Source organism: Clavelina lepadiformis, chromosome 7 (assembly GCF_947623445.1).
Source record: "Clavelina lepadiformis chromosome 7, kaClaLepa1.1, whole genome shotgun sequence".
NCBI classification, from domain to species: Eukaryota; Metazoa; Chordata; class Ascidiacea; order Aplousobranchia; family Clavelinidae; genus Clavelina; species Clavelina lepadiformis.
The window spans coordinates 17775181-17795370 of NC_135246.1; the positions used below are offsets into that span (position 1 = coordinate 17775181).

The 20190-nt window shown below is 37.8% G+C and overlaps 1 protein-coding gene across 5 annotated transcripts in view; it reads left to right on the forward strand.

Moving 5' to 3' along the window:
• The first annotated feature begins 1802 nt into the window (after nucleotides 1-1802).
• LOC143464712 (uncharacterized) overlaps nucleotides 1803-20190 on the forward strand; it is a 29048-nt gene continuing 10660 nt past the window's right edge. Inside the window, exons 1-5 of one of the 5 annotated variants that reach the window (XM_076962642.1) lie at nucleotides 1803-1990; nucleotides 5298-5409; nucleotides 10740-10899; nucleotides 18895-18984; nucleotides 19186-19361. In XM_076962642.1, coding sequence (XP_076818757.1) covers nucleotides 5336-5409; nucleotides 10740-10899; nucleotides 18895-18984; nucleotides 19186-19361 — 500 coding nt within the window. In that variant the 5' untranslated portion in view covers nucleotides 1803-1990; nucleotides 5298-5335. Of the gene's footprint in view, nucleotides 1991-4712; nucleotides 5122-5297; nucleotides 5410-7640; nucleotides 7772-10739; nucleotides 10900-14225; nucleotides 14784-17898; nucleotides 18217-18894; nucleotides 18985-19185; nucleotides 19362-20190 lie in introns of those variants that run through there. The other 4 variants (XM_076962641.1, XM_076962643.1, XM_076962644.1 and 1 more) reach the window with 4 other exon arrangements.

Here is a 20190-nt window from a genome sequence, read left to right on the forward strand (position 1 = left end):
ATCAACGGTTAGACTGACCTTGACTTAGTTTTATATCTAAAGGGATGATCATTTGTGGTTATGTTTAGTGTTTGATGTTAATAATTAGCATTTAATGTTAATTTACCACATAATTATAATTATCAAGAGCACTTCATTAGATGCAGATATAGTGTATATGCACATACAGCTGTAATGTTCAACTGGAGTACTGGTTGCTTCAGTTATTGTAAGTTCTTTGGCCATCGCCATGGCCAATCGATAAACAAATCGCTTTCTTTTGAAAAGTAGTGTTTAAAAAACGATCGAAAAAGCAAAATCGTTAGGAAAACGACCTTCATTGTAAGTACTGCTGACTCTAGTTTAGCATTGTCGGGAAACTAGATCATCATTTTTTACGAAAGTCAGTAAATTTATAAGTAATATTGTATTCGGGTTCGCCATTGTTGGTATTCGTGTTCGCCCGAATCTTCCGTAAAGGCGATATTCGGCGAATCTATTCGGGTTTGGGTTCGTATCGGCCCATCTCTAGTAGTTACTGACCCGTGGTAGTTGTAGGCTAAAATCTAACATGTTATATTTGTTATGTGTATAATGCTGCTTATAACTTTTGCAGGCGTAATATTTAATATAGCCTGTGTGGACAAATTAGCTAAAAATCAAATGTTTGAATGTAGGGTCCATAAATATGATCAGAAAATTATGTTTCAGCACTCTACCGCTACCAGCCATATATTTTTAGGTTCCGTTCAAGTCAAGCCTTTCATAAGCAGCAGGTGTTCAATTACCGGAAATTGTAGCCAAATAAATTGGGCTGCTTTTAGTAAACCGTCAATTGTTGTTAGTGTAAACCAGGCATGTGCAACCTTTTTCACTGGAGGGCCAAATACAAAATTTTGAATGACAACGCGAGCCACATGATTTTTTCAGAAAAAATTAGTATCATAAAACGACTTTCCTATGCAGTTTATATAGTTAAGAAATAGATTTAATGTAGTCCACGACACGAAAATGCGAAAATTTCGAAAATTTCCATTGCTTTGATGTAAACTGCATCAAATAGTGATGGCTAGTATGAACTTCTAACATTTTTCTGAGCACCACGCGGGCCGCTTGGAACAACCTGGCGGGCCGCACTGCGGCCCGCGGGCCACTGGTTGCACATGTCTGGTGTAAACCATCTACCTTTTTTGTGAGACCTGTGGGGATATATATTCCCACAACTGGAACAACATCAATAATAATTTAATACAAACTTAGGATTATTCATTTGTGTACATATTAGTATAGAACTTTTTTGGGTATATGAGAATAACATATTTGTGACTTCTGAATTGAATTTGTGCATGCACTATATTCCATTTCTTCTATGTGCATCACTGGATGAATACCAACTTTAGTAATTCTCTATACAGTACTAATTATAAGGCATTTTAAGTAAATGGAGGGCGCATACCGGTAGTTTTTTTTATTAATGTTTGGGCAAACTTTGAAGTTGATGTAATATCGCTGAACTGAACGCATTTGCGTGTTGAGTACTACTTAGGTTTAGATCGTTTCAGTGCACATTACATATTATGTTTGTGATGTCTTAACGCAAGACTAAGCATACATATGACATAACAAGCAGATAAGGGGAATGCCTATTGTTGAAGCCACTTTGATTTCATGAAGTCTTATGGTATCAAACCTTCAAAAGTGACAGCACCATGTCACCGACACTTATCTTTGCTTAAGTGGAGAAAAGGTGCATTTTTAAGCGACAATCCTAGTTGTTATACCTGTTGTCATGTAATGTTAAACAAGTGCAAGGTTTAATATGATCTTACTTATTTTTTCAGAATAATAATTAATTATTTGTTAAATGTGTTTTACTTAAAAGTGTAATTTTTTAATTCTTACTAATGAGGAAAATTGGAGAAGTCACGTAACATCATCCATCAGCAGAAAAACGAAGACACATATCACTCATCTGTGATTTGAAGCTGTGCTGATTCTGTCATATATAAAGGTGAGTTATGGAAAAAATATGCATGGTACTGGATTAAATTCGAACTTGTATAAACAGTGACAGCGTACAAACCTTTTGGACACCCTTAAGGCATCCTAAGAGACTTCAAAATTGTGCATGGTTGGCTGTTATATATGTGGTAATGGTTTTATTAAAGTTTTGTTACCTAATGAACTTTTAAGTTTTATAAGGAATTGCATTTTCCACCGTCTTTCATTCCATTAAACAAAGAATTTGTTTGCAGTCAACATACTATGCTGAGTGTAAGAATTTACAAAATATTTATTGAACAAACGTGCCCAGTTCATTTCTAAATAAATTTTAATCACATTTGCTGATGCAGGAAGTAAGTCAAATGGAGTTAGTGTTGTCAACAGTTAAGCTATTTGATAAGCACGACAAAGATTGAGCAAGCTTTAGTCTTTTGTGTGATGGGGTTTTGTGTTGTTTTCAATTTTCACATTGATTGGTGCCACATTAAGGTAACCTTATCTTTGAAGCACAATTTGCAAATCGATATCTTATTTTTAGAGAGCAGTTGCACCAGCCTTTGTTGGGTTGCTTTGTTTGCTTTGACAAGAGAGTCTTGTAACAATTAGCTTTCGATATCATTTCTTCAGACATAGTGCAATAAAAGCTTCCATATATTTTTCCTTTTACGAATGTCCTACTACAGGTCTGTGTACGTCCTATTGTCTTTAGTGCACGTGGCACTAACGATAGGAGTAGGAGTTCCTGGACGCGCAAGTTTGTTATGACAACCGATTTAGACACACGGTGGCGCATTTGCTTAACAAAAGTGATTTATTCCAGGTAAGGACTAATTTTATGGCCAGTGGTAAATCGTAACAAGAATTCGGAAACTCGTTTGAATTTTGAAAACTTACGTGCAGACGATACGTTTCAATTGTCTTGTAAAACATTGAAGATGGCGAGAATATCTGAATTAAATCGTGTTGGATCTAACGCTATATCAGACAACCAGTTCTCCAAACGCAAATAATCGCCTACTGTATCTCACACTTACTAAAGCGCAAAGACGTTTTTATTGACTTAATGTGACAGTTCTTACCGCAATGGAAACTTTTACAGGATCTTTCGTCACGCCATCAATGGATACTCTATATCTAAGCTAACTTGCGCTCGTAGTTGCAATTTTAACTGATTTTTAACTGCCCCTAAACTCAGCGACAAGCTGGCTACAATATTGCACAAACGTTTCCTTCGCAAAGAACCATGGAAAATTAATTGGCCGTGCTGCTTCAGCACTTGGTATTTTAAAAATGTGATAAAATGGAATACCACACCAAGAAAATTATAGGTAAAATTTTTTATATCTATCAAAGTTCTTCGATTCGTAAGTGCAAGTACACACTGTGCAGTGCGCATAAAATTTCTTTGCCTTGTTCGATTTGCCTAAAAAAACTATGAAGTAATAACTTACACGCAGGCCATGCATTGCCTGTTTCCCGCTTATTTACGTTAATTATTACCCACGCCAGGCGATAAATATATTTGCAGCTTGAATTACGTGTAATAACGTCCTTAATGCTATTTACCGTTCTTCCGTTTCGTTGTAGCTCGTTTGACTTCACAGCATGTGGCAATTCTGCCTTGTGTATAGTTTGATTTACTGTTAACAAACACGTTTTGGTGCCTTCTCACGTTTGGTTAATTTCTTAAACAAACTTATTGTACTGCCTATGGTTTCTGACGTAGGACTTACCAACACCAAGCGTCCACCACAGGATCTGTGGGCGTCTCCGTGGCAACGGTGAAGAGATCATTGTGATTGCGATTTACGTGTAAATGCTAAGCGAACGATGACTTTGTAGACATTCAATTCAGAAGAGAATTTTGAATGTCTCACCCGCTATTGACAATGCACTTTATCTGTTCTTGTGAAAATCTGGTTGCTTCTTGGCGATTGACCGATTAGCTTCATTCTCTCCGGTTGTCTGCTCGTCTTCGATTTGGTCGAGGTTGTTGTTAAGATCAGCAAATACCGAGAAACATCGGTCGTGTCTACAAAATCCCATTGTGTGCTTCGGTCGTAAAACTTTACAAAGTCTAGAGAGGATATCCCGGCGTAGCGGGAGCCTCAAGAACAAACTTTTGCTTACTTCATGGTGACCGATTTTACGATCGTATCAGATTGATGGAAAGTTTGACAAATCACCAACGTTTTTCACAGCTTGAGAAGTTCGAATCAGTTACATGCTCGCACACGCTAAGTGGGTATTACTAACGGAGCTTGTTCTAAGGAGACCGTAACCATAAATCATAATAATCTCTATCTGTTTCGTGTTTGGAATGACTTCTGTTTGTTTGTGGTTAGCGATCTGAATGTCGTCTCAGTTTGAATTATTTGAGTTAAGTTGTTAATGACAAATTCTGTAGGAGTTAGCAACGTCAAGAAGTAATAGTCGATCGGGTACTTTGTGAGTTTATGGTAGCATCTATCGTGCTTAAGATTTATGTAATCTGTAATTAACGGAATATAACAACCAGTAGATGCTTTTCGCTTCGAAGTTTAAGGGCATGTCTGAAATAGGGTATATATTTAGTTCGTTGTTTCAATTTTAATCAATCTAAAAGGGCACCAGTACTAGTTTTCATTAAGATTTTTGCAACCACTACAACAATTTAAGGTGGCCAGCGAATTGTGTAAAGTTACTATTTGAAAAATGTCTTTTTGGTGGTTTATAGCCGTTATTTGATCTTATTACAGCATTGTGACATCAAATGCAGGTAAATATAGTAAAATTGTCCATCAGTAATGAACATAAGAATGTTGAAATCGATCAGCCCGATCAAGATCGAAAACGCTCAATGCGGCAATAAAGCCGAAGACACGAGTTTGGACACAGATGCATCAGATTGCAGTTATTTCAACATGATTAGTTGGGCAGGCCACAAGTTCGGGAACCATTGTTCTCCAGAAAGTGATAAATTTTCTTCAAAAACTGCGTCCCCGACCAGTGATGGACATCCATCCGCCGGAAACAGCGTCAACAACACCCGCAAAGACCTCTTTAATTCCGATCTAACAGCCCGGTCCACTTTGGCTTCCCGAACTGGAGATGATTCCGCTGACAGTTTTGTCGCAAGATCCTTTTGCAATACGAATGGTTCGAATGACAACATTGATTGTTTTGTGTTTATGACGGATCCGACCTTTAAGTCAAACGTCGATGCGCAAATGTTTTGTAAATGTTTGTTTTGAAGTGACATTTTTTGTAGGAGTGTGGTTTATCTGTGATAACAAGCTAATCATAACAAATAAAACCTTTCTGGTGTTTTCCAGGAAATAACACACCAACGAACGAAGGCTTTTCTGGAAAGATGCAGAACGACAAATTCGAGCCGCAAGATTTGAATTTCTCCGATATCTGGAAGACACAGATTAATTTGGACCAGTGAGTACTAAATGACCTTGAAGGTGCTGTTAACAATAAGCACAAAGCATACTTGTTTATGGCTCTTTATTATTATAATGTTTGATTAAAGTGTGTTTTGATGACGTAATTGGATATTTTTTGCTGAATAAGCAATGATTTATTCGATGTCTTACGCAGCGGCAGACGTATCTAAACTTACCTCAACAAGCTTGTAGATGAATTAAACCTACAGCTCGCCTTCGAATATTAACTCCGCGCTGTCTTTAGCGCGTTCAACGTGTCAACCCTATGTTTACCCATGCCAGGTGTGGTCTTCTGTTCACTTTATTTTCTTGACGCGGTGACGTAATTTTGCGGACCAGCCTAATGCACTAATGTCCGCCACTTAACGCGTTTAATAACACTCGTTTCATTTCTAAGCACCGAATATTGGCCTCAATCGGTTGTCTGTTTTATCAAAAAGTACTGGTTGGTCGAATACTTGAAAATACTTTCGGCAAATGAAGTAATTTGTCGGCTGGTTGCTGTGCTACGCATCTGTATGTTGTCGTTCCTACGTTTCTGTTTATGTTGATTTCAAAAGTTTTTAGTTATGGCAACCGATTACAGCATTTCACCCTTTTTTTGTTCGTTCTTGAATTGATTTAAAAATACTTGCTGGCAAATGAAAACGTTGCAACGAAACAGTCATGTCTGACTTGTTTTTTTTTCGCGCATGCGCAGTGGGTAACTGCAGCTTTAATGCGCAGTTACTTAATAGCAAAATGGATAAGTTGCTTCTGTTATATTAGCTCGCCTTTATCAAGATTTCGACACAATTTGAGCAGTTCCTTGGCGTAATGATTGGTTTGCGACAACCATTGACGTATTTACTCCTACAATGACGCAACTAAGACTCCTCAGACGCGATTTGTCCGTCATAGTATTGACAACGGTTCGTGTAAATCCCTCAGACAACACAAAGGGGCTCGGGGATAATTAACACCGACTTGCATACGTTGCTGAGGGCACCATGTTATGATAAATAAAGCGATGTAGTTAGGTTCAACAACGTTGCAACACCTTTGTCGATATGAAAAAAAATATTTTCATTTAATAATAACATAAACACGACTTAGATGATTGTTTATTTGTATAACCTTTTGAATGATTTAGACCCGTGCTGTTTTGCGCTTGTTTAACTGCCCATTGCATGTTGAAGGTAGACAAGCTGGACTTATTATTTAATGACTGGAATTTTGCTTAAAATTTATATAACTGCAATAAAGGTGACACAACGTTTACCGTGTCCGGTAACAATACGTTATAAGGTCCCGCATTTTTGAGCATTATTTTCAAGTAAATTTTTCTTATTGACGTCACTGTTTGTGAATCCGCTACTGAGTTTAATTGGATTTTGTTGTAAGACAGGAAATATTTACTTTCGCTCAAAATTTTTTAATTTTTTGCCACAAATTTTTTTTGTTGTTCCGTGCATCTGGCACCATTTCTCACTGACGTGACAGAGCCTTTACTGCAGAGGAGAGTGCTTACGCCGTTTACAGCAGCATGTAATAACTATTTAAATATTAATATTTCGCTGTATTTTCGCAACGTGTTTATTGATTTTAGCTTGTCAGGTTTAGCTGGCAATCTTGCGAATTACTTGTTTTTTTCGACAGTTTTCTATAGGGCACACATCGTGCATTTGTCATTTTATTCTGCCCTCTAATGCTCTATCTCTCTCTCGTATTCAGTCATGTGACCATCGCGTTCCTTTTTTCGCGCGCTTTCTCTACGTAACAGAAATTCCTGAGTTGTTAATTCGCGATATCGTCAATTTGCCTTTCAACTCGCAAGCGATTTCTGCAGTCGTTGTTTTTGTCGTTTCATAAAGTTTATGCAAACATGCAACATATGAATTACGCATTTTCATTTGGATATGGGATTTACGGCGAAAACTAGTCAAGTACGGTATGCAGAAAGTCGTTTTACGAGCAGAGGAACTTAGCCGTTAGTGAAAGTAGTTCGCAGTTTACAAAGCCACACGAAACTTTAGCAGCTATTATTTGGTTGTGATTGTAACGATAAAATCTTTTATGTATTAATTCAAGTTTCGATATCGTTGGCTTTCATAGATTTTCTGGCTTGACATTTATTTTAGAATCTAGAACTATTTCAATCGCATGGGTATGTTAGTCTATTCAGTTAGGCTAAAGATACATATTGCATGTTACACCTGTATCTAGTTGATACGGGATTTTACGAGTATTGGCTTCAGTTCAGCGACACTGTTGGAAATATTTTGCAGATGTTTACTTTGAAATATTTTCTTAATTTCTTTGCACATTGCTCAGCAAACCCTTACTATGATTGTCCCTTCCCCCACCGACTTCTTATGGTAAGTTGTACCTGAAGTAAAACTTGGTTTTTAAAGTTGTTCATGAAAGAAATTATTATTTTTGTAGAACTTGTTGTCGGGGAATGGCGCTTGTATTTTTAATTTACCTGAATTAGCTTTATTAGGTTCGATTATGGTTAACTATCACATTTATCATCACTCACCATTCATAACCCGCTTGCATTTCTGATAAAAATAGTGAACGTTTTTATACTGCACATTTTTTTCGGTCACTGATTGTGTTAATAGTAGTACTTTCTGTTGGAAACACGTTATTTTTCCGACATGAACCATTTCTTTTCGTTTCAAAATTGACTCTTTCAGACTGTATAACAAAGATTCGTGATATTACTAGAAGTTTCATCTCTATTATATACCATTGCAAATTTGGACAACAAATTCGTTTAAATTCTCTTGCTTAGCAGTTTGTTATACCAAAAAACCGATAAAAGTGTCAAAAATGCTTAATATCCTACTTTGTTGAGTTTGAGTTGAGATAAACGTGATTGCGGAAAGACTAGAAGTGCCCTGAGAATTGAAATGTATGTAATCAGCAAGTTGCCACGTGGGATTAACTGTAACTTAATTGTGTAGTTAAATCAACAAATGTCCACACTGTGTCATGCTCGCATCCAGTCAGGTGTTAACATCCTATTTTTGCTTAGTACTTACCTTGATAGCTAAAAACACGAGGTCGATTTTCCCAAGTGCATTACCCGGGGGAAGTTTTGTGGGAAATGTATGTAGTTGAACTATCAGGAATGGAAACTGGCCCAGCGGCTACTCACCATGCGGCTCTGTTAGTCGTGAGAGATTTGCTCAACTCCGTTTATTGTGGTCGTTTTCTTGGATTTTGGTTGGATGTTGAACGGAAAACGAACTTATTCTTTAAACTTTCATTGCTTAGCCACGCAAGTTTCGTTAAACACAGCTTTTAAAATCCTAATTTTCTCAAAAATCGCAAAACGCAAGTGATTGCGTGACTGAAGACGGTAATTGCTAACTTTAAGGTAACTCTGTACGCTGTCGCACTACTGATGGTGCAATGTTCCCATATGAATAAAATGGCGACGTTTTATTTACAAAATCATCATAAATTTGCCCCTCTCGTCGATAAATCGTATGCTAACATGACGAGACGTAAGGCAGTGGACGGCAATGGTGACCACATTCGGGTACCCTTGAAAATAGTCTTCTTCATTGAAACCACGTACTACCCCGATAGGCGCCATTCTTTTGCCTTTGCGTGGGCATGTTTACACTTGGATCGAAAATCTTTGTTGCGTTGATCCGTTTTACGAAATAATCGTTCTACCTTGATGTTCTGTCGCCAAAAAAACAACAGAACTGAGTGTTTAGACTTGCAATTTGTTTGTAATAAACTGTCTAAATCCGCTTTCTTCACAATGCTATGTAAAAATTCCATTAGAAAGTTTTTAATTATGTCAATTTTCAATTAGTTTTCACAAACGAGAATTATGGAAATCTGTGTTCAATCATAGCTTGCTCATACACCCGCGTATACTTTGCGTTAAAGTTGTAAAGTTCAATAAAAAATGTAAATGCGACGTTAGCGTAATCTTTCATATTAGGTAGTGGGCCATAACCACAGTCCTATTAAAATACCGTGTGCCTTTTTTTAACAGCGCTTTGTTTTCGACATCACGCAACATCTTTGGGTACTATCGGATTCGGCGAAATATTATTGTTTACGCTTGATTGAGCCATTTCCCTCAAGCCAGACATCAGACACGTTTCTTGTAATCAAGGCTCGTGCTGTCCGTAAGACGGATAACAAGTTGCGCAAAAATTCCCAAAAACCTCGCTACCATGTCAATTTGCAAGTCAGATCCTCCGCAGCTGTCTGGGTTAATGCTCCCAGCGGTTGTAATGAAGTCCCGTACGCCTGGAATTGAATGACGTTAGTCGTTTTGCTTTTTATCCATTTTAGCTGGGTATCATATACGTTCGCAAGTAACGTAACATATTTGTGAAATACTCACGTTTTTATATTATTTTTTACGTATTTTTTTTAAAAGACAAGGCATTAGACAAAATAGGAAATTGTTTGCGACATATTTTGGGAATTTTCTCCAGCTTTCCGTAACCAAGTGATCAGTCGCCGTGTTTTTGCAGGCGGAGGGTTATTTGAGTTCAAAACAGCTAACCAGCTGGTTTCCTACATTAACTTAATCCAGGGTACAATTGTGATGTCATTATTTCAACCCCAATGCGCAAGCGGTCATAGTCTCGCGGCCGTCGCCGTGGAATTAATTACGTAGATTAATTTCATCAATAATTGATCGATGCGAAATATCCATCTGTAAGCTTGTGTATGGGTAACTAGGCCTGAAATCAATGTATTTACCTCTCCTAACATTGGTACGAAACCTGCGTAGAAATCAGGTAATGGGCCAACTTATTCTAGATTTAGCGCCTATAACTCAACACCGGCAGTACATCACACGCCAATGATTATTTTTTTTCTGACTGTCCCGTTGTCATGACGCGACGTGATTTGTTTTAACGATGACCTTTATTTTCTCTGAAATAACGTCTCTAATTTACTCGATTGACAACCGTAAACGGCCGTGGAAGGCAATCGAGAAATCCCAACTTTCAATTCTTCAAAACTAGTGGCACGCAATGCCAGTTTGCTTCTTTTGTCAAAAATGCGTGGAAAAACTTTGCGTTCGAGCCCACCACACGCCCCTGTTGTGACGTCTCTCGTCGATGTCGTAACAATAAATGACGTACCTCCCAGCTGGCGTACGATTGCTACTTTGGTCTTAATGTAATTCAGTGTTACATGTAGAATATAGTAACCGTTTTGTTTGGCATTGACACGTAGGACGTTATTTTCTTGCCAGCAGTGAGACCTAGGTTATTGCATCTTTCCGTTCAATACATCTCGAAACTCATCCATATTAACATCAACCTTACCGATGCTCTGTTTTACTTGTTACAGGTCGGGGGAATCCCAGCCGATGTACAGTTTCAGCGAAAACACGGACACGCTTCAGGACCACATCACCATTGACATCCTCGGACAGTACCAAGAGTTCGTTTCCAGTGGAACGGATTCTGGTGTCACCACCGGGTCGGAAACGATACCTCAACCCAATGGAGTAAGATATCTGTTAAATTTTTTAGTTTTATCGTGGTTAAATTTTTTGTTTTCAACTTTTCATATTTATTTTTCGCGGTGGCTTTGGAGTAAATTTTATATCTGCGTTACTTTCTTCCTAATTTTTGTCCTTAAATTTCTATATGACAGATTTATTTTAGCTTTTTAGCTTTCAGATTTTAGCTTTAAAACTCAATTCGATGCTTTTCTTGCTACCAGAGCTTACAAGGCAGCAAATAAGACCAAAAATGTCCCATTGGCACCAACTTTAGAGCTCGTTTAACTCACCATTAAGCTGCTTATTTGTCAGCAGTAAAGAAAAATCCAATGTTTAGTTTCATTGAAACTTCTCAACATGGTTTAAATGGTATGATTTAGCGCTGAAATCTTGAAGACATCGGAATGAACTACGCGTACATCCATGTAGGTATATCTTGACAAAGTCCTACGTTTATTATTTTGCTTTGTTCCCCGTCCGGCTCTTAAGTAAACACACGTCAACTTTAAGAGATCCCTGCATGCTCAAATATGCCGCCAATGACGACCGTGTTGACCTGACAACACATTTTCGTTTAGTCTTATCTGTGGGTTCACCTTCAAGCTCATTTGTTGAATATTTAAGTTCACATTCAAGTGTATTTTACTCGCTGATGTATTTATGACTTGGACATAGACAAGCAATTATTACTTCATTTCTCCAATATCTGGGTTACGATAAAAGTGTCAGCGATGGATTGTTGTGATCGGTCATCCGTGCGCACTATCGTCCTCAAGTGGGAAAATGACGTCACATCCGTTTCGTGTACGTAGGAAATATTTGTCGTCTTTTGCGAAGAAGGTTGAAAATGTCTTACTAATGACGTCAGATGCACGTCCAGTCTTGCCCGGTTTCAACTAGTTGAATTCCGTGGAATCCGAGCAAATATCTTACAGGCATTCTCCTATTGTTAGTTTCCCTGAATTTCCAACTGATCCATTCCGGTGGCATTTGCAACTATTTCATGAATGTCGATTCAGTTTACGCTTGTGCCTGGACCACCTCGGTCTAAATTGTGCGTTGTGCCTCCATGTAACCCTTATCCCCGTTGAAAGTAAATTGTCATGTATTGTACGTATTTTCTCGGAGATTTCTATGCCTTGTTGCGGTATGACAAAAGCGTTTCTGAAATGTTGTCGGCACTGGACTTCTGGATGTAGTCTTCATAGATACCGTGGTACTAGACTAACTAGAGGGATAGGGTGTAACTAAACTGCCGTTGGTTGGCGAAGTAGAAAAGTTAATAGTTGACCAGGCCGTTACAGCAAAAAGCTGTTTTACGACTGATGGCTTAGTAGAACGGTGTTTTACGCCATGGAAGGAAAACTATATTCAAAAGGTGAACTGCAGTGTGCCTGTCGTTACAACTCTTGTTTAAATGTAAATTAAAGTTCTCTTTACGATTCCAGGGAAACGTTTGACTGTTTGGAACGTTAAAAACTATCCTGAACGTTTTAAAACACTAAAAGCGGCCATATAACGACTCAGGTGCGCATATTCCTGAAATTTTTACTGCCGACGTGGAATTTGAATCATCGTGGGATTGCACTTCTTCGTGGGAAGTTTACCTTCCTCGTTTGTAGGAAATGCGAATTAGTTGTGCTTCCAAAGCCTTGTAAAGTTCGATGAATAGTTTCCTTAAATAGCTTCGAGAGAGAGCTATTTATTTCGTTGTAATGAAACAATGCATTACTTACACTGCTTTACAGCATTCTTTTAATTTAATTTAAAAAGTTTTCCGTATATTTTCAATAACGTCACTCAGATACCGTTAAATTCTTTTACAGAGATATATATCATATAACGTTATATCGTTATTTTTGCAATAGATAATTCGATATCTTGACAAACCGTTAATATCGAACGTTGGTCTCATTATAATGGAACAAAAGCGGTAATTAATAAAAGCACATTATATTAATATCTGTTATTTTCGCGCCAAATGCGATTCATCTCGCGCCAGATGATTGCGTCGGTATCACGTTTCCCGGGAAACAAAAAGAAAGTCGCCGATCTCTCATGTACCTTCGCTAGAACAAAACCTTTCAAACTTTTGTGTCTTTTGATAGCTTTCATGTGAATAACGTGGACCCTACCCGGTCTCACATACGCCGTATTCGAACAATGACCCAAAACAAAAATCAATCTGCAACTTTAAACCCATATAGTGCTTATAATAGCCAGATATAACAACACCAACAATACGTTTATTGATATTCGAAAAACAGCCGTTAGACCCCTATATTTAAGAGAGATTAAGACTTGTTTTTACATCAGTTAAGGTTAGGCAACGACCGGGGTGACATCTAGTACATACCAAGTTTAAATTTAGAAGCTAAAAATCCAAAACTTAGGGGTCGAAAAGACGAAATTCGTATGTCATTCAACAACTGCATGCGCCGCGTTATTTGGAGGAGAGTTAGGGGATGGTTTCGTGCATTAAAATCTGTTTAGTTGTGAGCTAGCATCGAGTATTTTCCGTTATATCGCAAGCATTAAGAACTTCGTGATTAAGGGCATAACAGCTATGACGTTAAATGAATAAAATGGTCAGCAGGCCGGTCTGTGAAATTGTTTTCGTTCAGTCTTTGCCGACTCACAAAAGGTCTAGGATTCTAGGTGATTAAGAAACTATGGTTCTATACTTGTTGGAAAGCTTCATGTTACAAGTACAATTATACCTTGTTGTTTGTGCAACGGCTTGCACATATTTGATCGTATGCAATTCACTTGCAACGATTGTATTGTGCTGCTTTGCGCCGGCAAAGAATTTTACTGCTTTGCACATATCATAGTTTGAACTAAACGTTCTCTTTCAACATTCCTGGTTGGTCTCCAGGTCGTACCAACCGACCATCTCGGTACCGTGCATGTCCCGGCACGCCGTTATTTTTGTTTGTTTCTTTGTACTTGTTGGGATGGGCGCCGTCTGGCGGTCGTCAAGGTGTGTAAGTTTTAAACCAAAGTTCAGTTGGTAAGGGACGCTATCTCGTTTATGCTCCTACTCCCTCTTCGCTTAATCTCTTTCCTTTCTCCTAGCTGCTCTTGCGCCAAGCAAACTTCAAGCTAGTGTTATATAAAACCAAAAGCCAGGCAGAGTTCGGATTGGGATAATTCCAACAAGAAAGAAACACCAAAAGCTACAGCAAGAATATGCCATTGTAATGAATAAAGTTTGAAAGTTGACTTCAAAATTCGATCAGTTGTGAATCTTCAAGCTGGAAGTGAGACGTTGAAAGTTGAGGAAAGTTGAGAGCAAGGTGAACAGAATGAAGGAAGAGGCTGGAAAATCGTTTGCACTTTTTCAAGTTAAAATTCAATGTTATATACACTAAGTTCATATTTTAATTGTTTTATATTTGTCAGAAATAGAAGCTTCAGCAGAAGAAGTTATTTTAAGCGAAGATCAATTTCACTTGGAAAAGTTTAGGATTGCTTCCAGGCAATCAGGATTAATTTACAGCAATTTCATAGAAAGCAAGATGTTATTTGTGATTTTTCCATATATTAAACAGACTTTGACATTGTACAATTGTTTAAAAGAAGTATTAGTTCAGTAAACTGCTTTACATTCAGTTTTAGTTTTTTAAAAGTTGAAAAATTTTGAGATTTTATTTTGAAGGCAAGTTGCTGAGCATTTTCTCAAAAAAATTGGGGATATATGTTTTGGATTTTACACTTTGTACGACAGGAAAGGAAAAACATGATTTAAATTTTGATATTAGATATTTCACCCAAGTTTTTGCGCGATGTACACAGCCGTGAAAGACGCCAAAGACTTTATGAAGGTTGAACAAATGGAGATGCATGGTCTAGTCTTGCCAGCTACAGCCCACAACAGCCTGAGGGTAAGAACATGCGATTAGAAATTAAAGAAACAACAGAAGCAATTGAAATTTTAATGTAAACTATAGAGGCCAATTTGAATTAATTAAATTATTGATAGTTTTCTCATAAGTCGCAGATGGCTTAAGTTTGGCGATTTTTGCTTATAACTACCGATTTCATTTTTTCAAAATGAATTAAAATGTTAGGACAACATCTTTAGTGATTCCAGAAAAATTTTCCCAAAAATGCCAAGCAAAAGTGAATTATTTTCGCTCCCGCTGACATATTTAAAAACAAAAAAAATTATTTTCTCGGACGCGTTATTGGCAAAATGGCGGATTGGGCTGATAACAGCTTTTAATAAGACTCTACCCTACATTCTTTTTACTCAAAATTTCCTAAAAAAAAAACTCTGAACATTTCGTTTTTTTTTCTCTTTTTTATTTGGAAACAGACGTTGCCTAGTCATTTGTGTGGTTTATGTTTGATTTTGGCGATGGATTTTTTTCGTTTTCCACTTTCGATTTTTGTCACCTTGTTGAAATAAGGCGGACATTTTTTAATATAATTTCGCAGCTGTTTTACTAATTTTGACGCGATTTTATTTCAACATTTAATTGTCATTAATTTTCTGTCTCATAAACAATTTAATTTGTTGTTTCTGTCCTTCGGGCGACTCAGCCTGGATTTTTGATTTGGTTTCGGCGTTACCTCGGCTACATCTCAGGAAACTTTGTTTTTGACCTTTTAAGGAAACGTTCTTTCGTAGCACCACGTCCTTGTCACTCGTTTAACTAACTGGTTAGTGGGTCACCGTTAGTGGGTCACTGGGAAAACTATCACGACCAGTGATTAATTGTTACATGCAGCCGCGCTCCATATTAAATCGTGAAGAAGTTCTGCGAGATGCGTTGGCAGGGTATTGGGCGTTAATACGCAAGCAGCAGAAGAAATCTGAGGTCTTTGAAAAGTTCGGTACTTTGCCAAAATGGTTTTGTCTTTTTCGGAGTTCGTCGCATATTGTCGTTTCTTTGGTAAACGGGGATTTTGGGATTGTATTTTACCTATATATATATTCTACCTTCTTCACCTCAGTAATAAGTGACTGTCTCGTTGCGAAGAGTCGACGTTGAACTTGGAGGCAACGTATTTGACATTAGTCGTTGACCCGGGGTTCACACCAGGCTTTGAACAATCTGCCAAACGTTCTTGCAGTTTTTACGAGAAAAAGATTGAATGTTACAATTTATTGAAGCTTTATATGTGAAATTTCAATCAAATTGCAGTTTTGTTGCGAATTACTGATGGATGAATGTTTGGTGGATAGTTGCGTATCTTCTTTGAAAAAGAAACAAATGAAAAGCGTTTCAAATATTTTACTAGTTTTAAACTAAGAGCTATTCCCACTCGTAATCCCTTTTTTCGTTCATAAAATGAAATCACTTTTTCTTTCGTATTTATGAGTCCAAATTTCAAAAAATAGATTTTAGTTTTGCCAACTTAGCCCTAGTGTTATGGGAACACTTGCTTGCTATCGAGCATGTTTGGCGACCTTGTGATAAAAACACTTTAAATCGTTTAAATATCCAATGACGGTTGAACATTTCGTTTGTCCGCAAACAAAAAACTTTTGTGACATCACATTGAGTTTTGTGGCGATGACAAGCGCATTTTCACTGCCGTTTCATATCTGAAGCTGGCCCTACTAAAAGTCGTAAATCCTTCCGCAGAGAGTTTGTCAAGTCAATACTCGGTGACGCCCAAAGCTGCCCACTGATCTTAACGCATAAAGTTTACCCCGGTTTAAATTTTAATTTAATTTTAACGCGTCCGCATGCATAATATTTATCATAAAACAGCGCATCCAAGGTCCTTGATTGTATTTTTATCTCTTTAACGCAAAATCGTAAATCTCTCTGATCGCGGGTTGACCACAACACCTGGCTACACATAAAATGCTGTACAAGAGGTGTTCTTGGCTACATAGGTGCTGAGGTTCTAACAGTTGCCGAAAATGGATGTAGATATTTTTTAATTTCTAGCAAATTTATTTTTACAGTAAATAAAACAACAGACTTTCTCACAATTTTTTCTCTCATCTGCGTCAGGGGAGGCGTTCTGAAAACATTTAATTTTCAACAAGTTCTTCTTCTGTAACGTCGGTTTTCCCAGACAACTCTCGTTGATCAACTGATGGCGATAGTTGATTTATTTGAAGCGAATGTACCAATATTGGTAACAGATTAACGACTTAAACAGACAAGTTTAAGTCAACGACGATCAATGCTGTTTGTTGCTGTAGCAAAATTCCAACATCATCACTGGGGTTTAAACTGAAAAATGTACGGAGCTCAACACACCAATTCAACACCCATTGTACAGTTTCATATATTTCAGAAGACGTTCTCATATCAAATATAGCGCGTTTACAGCAGGCTATAGTATGTTATATAATTCTCACGGTTGTTTTGGAGAACAGTAATTTGCACAAAATAGATGTAATAATCGTACATGTTATTACGTCATGCCGACGTTTTGTCCAAATTATCCTTTTTGTTAAAGCTTTGTCAGACTGCGAATTATATCATAGAACTCTTGTTTAAAGATTTTATACTGGTTAGATTTAAATACATTTTCACTGGATCCGTAAATATAGGTTTGCCGCTATTGTGTCGCCTAGAATTGCCTTAACTTATGTCAATACATAAGCCATAGAAGTAGGTTTTAAGTTCGCTCGCCATTGTTTGTCTGTTAATACAAACCCGGACATTTAATTCTTGCAGAGTCGTTGGCTGCTTTTTTCTTTTTCTCTCTCGTTTCTCTTTTTTCCGAATTATTTTCACCGTCTCTCGTCCATTATTATTTCGACAATTGTGTTTGTTTTCATCATAACCTAGCCCTTTGTCTTGTTTGAATTGTATATGTTCGTTGATATTACCGAACTACCGTTGAAGATCAACGTATAGTGATGTCATAAAAGTAGTTGCAGATTACTGGGGAGGTCACTTCCCCACGGGCGAGGTCGTAGTAGAGAGATAATTTTTACACAACGCCCTCAGTCTAAAGGTTCAATGCTAGCAATAAAAGGGCAACAGTTCAGTTCTAGCTACAGAAACGCAACTAAGCCCAGCCCAATTATAGCCTTAGTAGCGATTAGAATGCAAGCAATTGCATTGCTTACGTTGCATAATCTTATCAGCTCGACAACGGCGTTGGCGTAACTGTCAACAAAGAAGTGTTTGTCAGTTTAGTCAGCTGTCGGTTTTGACAGTTTAATCATGTTTTTGTTTACGTTCGATCATGTCCGTTTATTTTGCCATTTATTTATGTACAGCAGAGAGAGATATTTTATAGATTAATATTTATTTAAAATATTTAAAAATGATGAAACTATGTTTGCCAGAAGAACGAAGGCTGACAATGTCACCGAATACTTTTTTTGATTTTGATGAGGTAAACGACGTCGTTTGCTACATTTAGTTTCGCTTTTATAAACATAATAAGATATTTTCTACTCTCATTATCCAACAATGCTATAAATAGTTCAACGTTAAACCCAATAACTTTATTACACTACACAAAGCTTTGTCGAAAATGAAATAAACAAAATAATTTTGATGACGGATTTGCGAGCCCGAAACGTTTCTGCACTGAATTTGTCAAATTTACTTCCGCGCTATTATACTTGTCGGATAATATCGTTAATAAAATTCGCGCAAGTGTAGAAAGAACATGTCAACGGGTCTAAATGACTAACGCCGCCGTTGTTACGTCTACTTTAAAAAAAAAATCGGCAGCTATTTTGCCCTGTCGCTTGGCGCTGTCGGAATATTTTGCACAGGTGTCGCAATTCCGATCGATAGTAAGGGGATGAAATTTTAAAGTTTTTTGACGATATTTTCATTCATTTCGGCTTGCCACTGAATACACAGATGCCCTGGCTAATTGACCCAAGGCCCTTCGTGCGCAGTTGGGAGTGTACTGATTCGCATAATACGCTGAACCGCTTTTATCAGTTATTTGTGCTTTTCAAAATCTGTCACATGTGTCACTTGCCGCTTATTGTCGTAGGTTGGCGTGGATTTCTCTGCCGTGATTAAGTAACTGATACTGTTTTGTTTTGTTTTTCAGTCGTCCGGTTACCAATGCAACAATTTCACAAACGGAAATGGCATAATGAGGTCATACTCGGGAGATTTGACGCAACAAATCAACCAACCGGTAAAATCAAGTTAAATTTGTACTGCGTAGATAAACTTCTTCGTAAAGTTTGTCTTACTGGCTACATATCTATCTTATGGCCTGCGAATGCTTTATTAACATTGGATATAGACATCACCAGTAACGTAGAGAAATATACAAAGAAAAGTACTTGTAAGAGCAATTTTCTTATCCGTAATTAACCCATCCACCATTATTTAGACTACGTTGTCGAGCATCAACCCAATGGGGCTACACCCCCAGATGCAATACCAGTCATCGAGTCCAAACGGCGGAGATGGGGGAAGCAGCACTCACAACAGCCCCTTCACACCCAGCCCCCCACAGGGTTTCGACTACCCCACTTCACCCCACGTGAAGCCGTCGATACCCTCAAAGTAAGTGGGGACATTTTAGGGAGTAAAACTTGGGTAATGCCCAGAAATAGGGTAAGGTTGAGTAGTTGGGTCTCTGCTGTATTGAGCACTATTTTTAATTCTCTTTTTGTCGTTAAACTACGGATATATCTTAAACACGATAAATGTCACGTATTTTAAAATCAATTTGCTTGTAAAACAACGCGTTACTTCGTCAAACACACGTCAGACATTTTGGGCAGTTACGTCAGAGCACCATTCGTGCTAACGAACTTTTTTGAGTATTTGCCTAAGAACGCGTGTCAGCGTGCACACCTTATATCGGATGAAATTTCAATAACATTCGCTGTTTAATTGGCAGCTTATATGTTTGTGTAAACACTCATCTTTTCGAACACTGGCCGTTAAAAATTATCTCTGCTCAACGTTCGCTTCAACGAGGAATAAAAATCTCCGAAATCGCAAATTCCGCCGCTATTATGCACAGAACTGAAGTAAACAATCCTCTTTGTGACAAAAGGGTTTTCTTATCGTCATTATTCGGTTGATTCACGGGACTAACGATTTAGATTCAGATACATCCCACTTTGAACCCTGGGTATCACGTCAGCTGCGTGTTAAGCCCGTCGCGGCATTAGTGCAAACACTGCCCATATATTGTAACCCTGGCTTGCGCAAATAGATGTGATTTAAATTCGGGCGTAGACGAACGAAATCACAGGTATTAGTACTTGAAGCCATTAGTGGAACAGTTACCATAGTTGCCAGTGCTAATATTAGTAGAGAACACAGCGATCTGAACCCGATCTGAAAGGTGTCGTATTTGCCCAAGTAACGGTCGAACCGACAT